The 8,397-nt window shown below is 36.6% G+C and overlaps 1 protein-coding gene across 11 annotated transcripts in view; it reads right to left on the bottom strand.

The window, feature by feature from the left end:
* PWWP2A (PWWP domain containing 2A) overlaps positions 1-8,397 on the bottom strand; it is a 53,992-nt gene that overhangs the window by 26,886 nt on the left and 18,709 nt on the right. For 4 of the 11 annotated variants that reach the window (XM_070414491.1, XM_070414490.1, XM_070414489.1 and 1 more), the window contains exon 2: positions 6,003-6,967. In XM_070414491.1, coding sequence (XP_070270592.1) covers positions 6,003-6,967 — 965 coding nt within the window. Of the gene's footprint in view, positions 1-324; positions 431-4,291; positions 6,968-8,397 lie in introns of those variants that run through there. The other 7 variants (XR_011471491.1, XR_011471493.1, XR_011471492.1 and 4 more) reach the window with 4 other exon arrangements.

Raw genomic sequence — 8,397 nt, 5'->3', positions numbered from 1 at the left:
TCTGGTTTTCCTTCTAAATACTCACTACAGGATAGAAAAAAATTTTAAGAAGTCTTAAATCATGATTTCCGGTTAAGACTCAGATATCTAAGGCAATAAAAGGAGGTCAACCATCTCATTCTCATGATACAAAGAAAATTGAAAAAATACTTAATTCATGTTTAAACCAAGTTTTAAGACCAGGCATTTTTAAACAAGCCTGTTATCAACATCAGTTTTAAAAAAATGTTTTACAAGCAAATGTCCAACAGAAGGCGGCCTGTAAGTTAGACAACATATACTACAAACATCTCATTCAGTTAGAAAATGAGAATTTTGACTCACAAATTCAGTATTTTGATAAATCCTGATACCATTTGAGTCTACAGTTTCTTCTTTTACGTTACACTTCCCCACAACCAATCTTTAATTTGTACCAGAACATAGGAATCTATAAGAAAAAAATTCAAGTTTGGTCATTAGTTTTTTTCAGAGATTAATTAGATGCATGAAAATTTTGTTCAATTCATCCCAACATGGACTTTAAAGACATAATATAAAAATTCTTGTTTCCTACCAAAGTGTGGTACACAAGATCTTAGAATTGTATTCTAATTCTCTACCTGTGTCAAGGCACGTTTGTTTTCCATTAGTTGTACTGACATAAAAAAAAAAAAAAATGAAAAGTACACAAATTTGAAAATATGGGGCAATTGTGATGGTATGTAAATTAAGTTTTGGAAACTAATGTAATTAACTTCATAACAAACAATTGAAATGGATTCCATATTCATAAATGTGTCCAAGCCCAGCCAATGTGCCACAGTGGTTGAGCATCAACCTCTGAACCAGGAGGTCATGGTTCGATTCCCAGTCAGGGCATATGCCTGGGTTGCGGGCTGAATCCCCAGTGTGGATCATGGAGGAGGCAGCCAATCAATGAGTCTCTCTGATCGATGTTTCTCTCTCTCCCTCTCCCTTCCTCTCTGAAATCAATAAAATTATCTTTTTTTTTTAAGTGTCAAAAACAATTTTTTGTCAGTGATAGAGGATGGTTTTAATCTAAAAACCTACTCTTAAAAGAGTAATGGGTAAATACAGTCCCACTAATTCACCTAAAAAGAGTTGAACTATTTCTCTTCTGATCTGTGTCAACTATCCATGATAAAGACACCAAGACATCCTGGAAAACCAAAAATATATCGACACCTAGATCAGCGGCTCTCAACCTGGGGGTCGAATGACCCTTTCACAGGGGTCACCTAAGACCATCGGAAAACACATAGATAATTACATATTGTTTTTGTGATTAATCACTATGCTTTAATTATGTTCAATTTGTAACAATGAAATTGGGGGTCACCACAACATGAGGAACTGTATTAAAGGGTCGCGGCATTAGGAAGGTTGAGAACCACTGACCTAGATGATCTCTGACTTTAAACTTACTATTCTTTCATTTAAAATGGCGTAACATTAATTGCTAAAGCTTTCATTTTTTAATTCTACTCACTTTGTTGAATACAGTAATTGCACACAAATTATACATACAGAATATGAAGAGCCTATTAACTACTAAGTCAGAACTAGGCAAAATTAATGCAGCTTAGCTGATTTTGTTGTTTTTCTATTGATTTTTTTCAGAATGGAGGGGAAGGGAAGAGGCAGAGAAACATCTATGTGTCTCTCTCAAATTGATTGGTTGCTTCCTGCACCTGTACCGACGGGGCCAGAGATCAAGCCTGCAACCAAGGTACATGCCCTTAACCAAAATGGAACCCACAACCCTTCAGTCCGCAGGCCAATGCTTTAACCACTGAGCCAAAGCGGCCAGGACAGCTTAGCTGTTTTATTTTCTCCTAGCAATACATGGATGACACCAGCCTAATGTTCTATTTCTGAATTCCGTATGAGGCATTTCAATAGCAATAATCCCAAAGCAAACCCTAAATTTCCCACACTTAAAAAAAAGGGGGTCTTTATTGTCCCTGCAAATTCCCTATTGGAGGCCATCACCTGGCCCAAATCAAAACATCCTGAATCAAAATATTAACAACTTTTCTAGACATTTGCCAGTCTCTGCTATGAGTCCTTAACAAAAGTGAACTAATGCAGAACGATAAATTCAAAATTTAAAAGAAAGCTAGTTTTAAATCCAAATTAAAGGTTTTTTAAAGTATTTCCAAATTCCAATTCTGTTGTTCTATATAAAGGATGTATATCTATCAAAGAATGTAAATGTGTCTCTTTCCTTCCACAGAACCAGTATGAGTACCTCAGAGAGGTGGCAACTCAGTATTTTATAAATTAGAAACTCACCCATTGAAGTATAGTTGGTTTTAGTAACAGTTCCATAGTCTTTGCCTGCAGTTCTTTATAGCTATAATCCTGTCTATTCTACTTAGTACTAATCTAAAATTACTATTTATAAATTTTCCCATCCAAACCACATCAGGACACGCTATCAAACCATGAAAATGGACTTCAGACTAGTGAATTCTACTTTACTTTTTTATCATTTAGGTATCTGGTTCTAATTCTATAAATGGGTTGAACAGATATTCTTTCCAAATGAAGTCAGCTTTCTGGCCTATAAGTCCTAGAAAACTAAAAGGGGGGGAAAAACTCTGACACTAAATTTCGGAGTATTTCTAGAAATAATTTCATCTCTGGCTTTTACAGCTCTTACTTCACTTGGTTTCTCCCCTTGCTAGTCCTGTTTTAGCCATTTTACTCAGACCACTGCAGACCTGGCCCGCACCTCGTTTTCTCTCTGCAAGGGTAAAAATTACCCATTTTGTTATCTCCATACAAGTAAATGCTCATTTTAACAAGTGAAAGAAAAAAGGGGTTGCAATCACTCAATTCTACTCTATCTCCATCTGCAAATTTAACTGCTTAAGAAATTTCTATTTGAACAGAACATTACTATGCAACTACTGAATTAGTATTCAGGAAATCTTTAAAACTTGTTTCCCTATTGAAACTTCAGATGAAATGACCAGACTGCCAGTTCATAATGGCATGATTGGAGATCATGCACATTTGCGATTGTGCTTCAAGCCTTTCCTCAAAGGTATGGACTACATAAAATTCTTTTTGTACTCAACAAATAGACTATTTTCTTTCTTTTGCCTATGGCTTCTGAAACCAAATTTGGTTTATGCCACAAAAGCACATTTGCCAAAGCACTTGACTATATTAGCAATATCACTGTTAAAACCACCATGTTCGGATGAAACTCACCTGGGATCATTATATGAAGCCTTGGAATTACATATTTCAGGTGACTTTATGCTCCCTTGTTTAAATCTGAACCTTGGATACTCAAACTTTCAAAAATATCTGAACAGTTCGTTAATCTGAAACAAATACTCAGAAAATCTTGAGATACTTCAATGAAAACCCTTCAATCATGATGTGAACTTCTTTCAACCTGTTATCAAAAATAAATTGTAAATAGTTGTTTCTGTTTGCAGGAAAGAATATGTTCTATTCAAGTGAAACATCTTGTTTTTTCAATTGTGTGTTTATTATAATCAAAAAGCATTGACTGGGTTCCCCAGAAGAAATTCTACTTTCTTTTGCAGAAATCAGTATATAAATCAGAGAAGTCCATAACCTTAAGGAAGCTAACATGAAAACTATTGATTTTAAATCTCCATTAATCTTTTCATTATTAATTCCATAGTAACTAAGGTATTTCAAATTGGATTACATAGAAATCCATGAAAAGTTGCTCTTTAAATATTTCTAGTTTCCCAAAGTGTCAAATTGACATATCAAATTTAAAAGTTAGACACAAAAAGTATGAAAGCAACATTACCTTGGGATAAACTTGCCTTCATAGGCAATCTGATATATTTTTCACTAACAATACTAAGCTAAAAATGGAAAATAAAAAAAATCAAATCTTAGGGACATATGGACCATGTAGAAAAACGATGAGCTAAGCTACCGGCCCCAAAAGCAATGATACCTGAGGCACTGGAGCCAGAAGAGACTGGTTGTAATTACTCAAATATTTTTTTTAAAAACCAAGCACATGATGAAATATTAAGGCTAGAAATGAAAAAAATAAAACCCATACATTTAGGAGAAACTAGCAGAAGGGTCTCACATCTAGAAGCATATTAGACCTCTATACTACAATATTTCATTTTAAGATTATCATCTATGCTCAGATATTATATTCTCTGATAGGGCAAATAAGGAGTAAGTTTGATTTTTCACCTCCTCTACACAGTTACAAAGATTAATTTTCTACCATCTTGAAAATTTTCAAAGCTTTTTGAGAAACACACACAAATAATTTGGATTTAGTCGATTTTATTTACAGCTTGTTTTTTTACATTTCAGAGCATTACACAATTACATTTTCTCATTTTCTGACCTGCAAACAGATACCTTAAGTGGAAATATTTTTTTAAGTTATCAAATTAGGTACATCCAAAAGGCAATAATTACACATATGACAATTCACAAAGTGTAATTCATCAGGACGTATCCTAAGAATTTAGGAACAGCCAGTCAGGAGTAATCTGACCAAATTTAGCAACCAACTATTTACATATCCAAAGATAAACAAACCTATCTGAACTCCCAAACCAGAAGTTTGAAAGTTTTTGTTAAATCCTCATTGAACAAAGGAGAGAGATGATTCAAACCTAGCCAGCCTTGACAATCTTAATCCCAAACACTTGAGCTATTTCCCCAGTCTGAAACTGAATAGCAAGCATCTGTTTGTCAAACACCTAAATATCAAGCTCTTGCATCATTATGCACATAGAAAGGTTACGTGTTCATTAATTTAAAAACAAGTAGTCATTAAATATCCACACTATTTCCCCCAGCTCAGCAGCCCTTACTACAATCCCAAATATGCAACCTGTGTCACACAGTGACAGGCTAGATTCTATTTATATATAGTATGTATGTATATACACACACATATTTATGTGTATATATGCACACATACACACAGTACTGGGTACAAATGGCAATAGTCCCTGCAAAAATTCATTTTCAGTTGAGGCTATGGCTCCTGTGCCTTAGGGTGGTTTTAGACTTTAAAACTGAAAAATACTACTAAAATCTTACAACCTTAAGACAAAATTTGATTGTTCAGTTTAGCTTCTCAGTCTAAAAATGGCTATAAGGTAAGTTTTTATTTTTAAAAAAAAGCAGCCAATTGAGTTCAATTTCTCTCTCCAATTTGGCCAGGCTATTTTGCAGAAGTTCCTCCTAACTAGACTAGAAAAATCTGTGGTACCTTTCAATGGTTCTTGCCTACCTTACTGTCCGTGTTCACGTTTCAAATTGTGTCAACAGAGCCCGTACTTCCGGGGTCAGCTGCTTGGCAGCCTTAGCTGCCTCTGTGATAGCCTTGCGATACAGGCCCTTTCTCTTCTTATTAAAGCGTGACTGGAAGTTTTCTAAAAAGGGGGACAGTTGCGATAGAGCAAGGAAAGATGTTGTTGGAGACCCGAACCATGAAATACGGGCCTCCTGTCGAACTAAGAGGCCGTTATCTTTCCGACTCACAGTTATAGTAAGAATACGGGCTGGCCACCAAGGGAAGCCATATATCTTGGCCCAAACAATGTCCCCTACACATATGGTCCTGCCATCTGGTGTGACGCATTTAGAGACGTTTTTGGAAAAGACTTTCATTTTCAAGGAATTACTGAGCTTTTTCTCTTCCTTTGAAGAAGAGGATGTGGAGGAGGTGGAAGGTGCATGCATACTGCCTGGAGGAAAATCAAAGCTTTCAGAAGAACTACACTCAGAGTTGGAGGATTTCAAATCATCTGTGCTATCAATGCTACACACTGAAGCACTGGAAGAGTCAGATTTCTTTTGATTTAGGGTCATGTAAACAGAGATATTGCTTTTGCTGCCCTTTTTGCCCAGTGTCTGTGGTTCCTGCTCACCAGGCACAAGCACTTCATTTGTGTCCTGAACCTCACTGTTGGCCTCTTCAGGGCCTTTTGAGGGACTCTGATTTTCTGAAGGGGCCTCACCTGCTGAGCGGGTAGAGGTGCAACGAGACTGGGGCTTGGGTGCCAGCTTGCCACTCCGCATTTTCTCAAGTCCCGTCTTCAGAGAAGAGTCATTTTCTTCATTCCTGTACCTTTGTGGTTTTAAACGAACCCGAGGTGGAAGGGAACCTGAGCTAGGATTCTGATATCGACGTGTGAAATGGACTTTTGAATGTGCATTTCTGGATGCAGAGGTTTCACTTTGCTTCTTTTGTGCCTTTTCTTTGGCAATTTTCAACACTTCCCGAGCTTTTGCATGATCCATGTTCTTACTCTGGAGCACTTTTTTAGTACTTAACTGAGCTTTTGATGTATTCGCCTGAGCAGGAACTTTGACTACTCTACCTCTGCTGTGAGCAATAGTTGAAACCTTAACCACAGCATTTCTTTTCTGGCTTTCATTTTGGTTTTTCCCATCCACTTTATGGTCAGCTTTCAGTTTTTTGTTCACAGTAGTTACGCTTTCATTTCTCCGTTTCCTATCTTCATATTTAGAAGAGTCACTTGCACTACTACCTTTTCTGATTTCTTTTTTTTCAGCAACAACACTGTTTTTACATTTGTCACACAGGACTTGCCTGGGTCGTAGTTTAATAGCATTCATTATTGAAGTAGATTCTTCCCTGTACATTTTTCGTTTGGGTCGCTTAATTTTCCGAGGAGGTGGCTGAGGTATCGATTGGTTATATGTGTCCCTGATAAACAAAGGGGGAGGGTAAGGTGCTCCTTCATGGAAGAGTGGTGGTGGTTTGGAAGTCCACAGGTTTTCAGCCAAGCTCGGCTCAGGTGGCGGGACAGGAGAAGGGTCGTCGGGAACAGCACCATTCACTTCACACTTGACTTCCGTCCCTTCTTGGAATGTATTACTTTGGAGCTGCATGGCTTCCGGTTTATCCTTATATTCCCTTTTGGGAAATACTGTCACAGGAATCCCGTGGGGCCCAAACCTTTGAAAGAAATGAAAGAAAAAGAAAGCCATTAAGTTAATGGCTATAATACAATTTCTTAAACAATACCTAATATTTACTCACATGACCTTTCCTGAAAATTATTTCACATTAAAGAACAAAAATAAAAAACCACTGACCACCTCCTGCCCCAAAATCCCAATGCCAGAATAGTTGAACTTATTTAGAATAGACCTTTCCAGTCTTGAATCAGAACGGATACTAGATATCTTAGTATTAAGCATCTGACTTATGTTCACTCAAATATACATAACATGTCCAAGCAAATGCAATTATAAATTTGTAATATACTTATCTTCTTCTGGTTAGAATAGCTTTCAAAAGCTTCAGAAAACAAATTCAGCCTTAGCTACCCAAAAAATATTGAATCTGTAAAATCCCATTTCTACTTTATTAATCACTAAAGTTCAAAAATAGTTGCCCTTTTACTCTTAAGCCCTTCATCACACCACTTCCCTACAAAAATACTAAAAATTCAGTACCTCGAAAGCAGACAGATACAGAGCTGTGGATCCCTACCTTTTAAAAATCACATCGCACAGGGTGGGTCCCTAGCTGGTTTGGCTCGGTGGATAAAGTGTCGGCCTGCAGACTAAAGGGTCCCAGACTCGATTCCAGTCAAGGGCACATGTCTGGGTTGCAGGCTCAATCCCCAGTGGGGGGCATGCAGGAGGCAGCCAATCAATGGTTCTCTATCATCATTGATGTTTCTATCTCCCTCTCCCTCTCCTTTCCTCTCTGAAATCAATAAAAATATATTTAAAAAAATAAAAGAAGGTTGTTCTAGTAAAAAAAAAAAAAAAAGCACAGGGTGGGGCAAAAGTAGGTTTATAGTTTTGAGTCCAGGAAAGTGTATTTTTATATTACTTATTAATTATTGAAACAGAGTTTATTCTTACATATTTATTGTCTTTTCAATACAACTGTAAACCTTCTTTTGCCCCACCCTGTATTTTCACATCATAATCCAATAAAAATGCTTTAAATATAAATGTTTGCAACTATACCTACATAAATACACACACTCAAGTAAAAGTTTCACTGACTACTTAACCTTATGTGATACACAATAATTTTTTTCTATTCTGATCTATTTTCATTTGTTTTCACGCTAGTCACACGCATCAAATGGATTTCAAAGCTTACAGGTCCAGACCCAGCTTGCAAAGCAATGGCATGGAACACACATCTTTATACTAGTCTCAATTTCGAATAAAACAGGGTCAATAGTCTTGTTTCTTATGTAGAATTAGAAATAACTGTGGCTTAATCTACCTGGGCTAACCATCAAGAACCTTTAAACTAAACTCGCTACCCACAGATTCCTGCACATAAAAATAAAGTCACACTATCAAATATGTACATGTTAATTTTAAACACTATTTGAGTCAAACAGCATTAAACACAAT

This window comes from Myotis yumanensis, unplaced genomic scaffold, assembly GCF_028538775.1.
Source record: "Myotis yumanensis isolate MYYU_CA2020_CCGP unplaced genomic scaffold, mMyoYum1.0.hap1 SCAF_5, whole genome shotgun sequence".
Taxonomy (NCBI): Eukaryota; Metazoa; Chordata; class Mammalia; order Chiroptera; family Vespertilionidae; genus Myotis; species Myotis yumanensis.
This window is presented reverse-complemented; position numbering and strand designations above follow the sequence as displayed.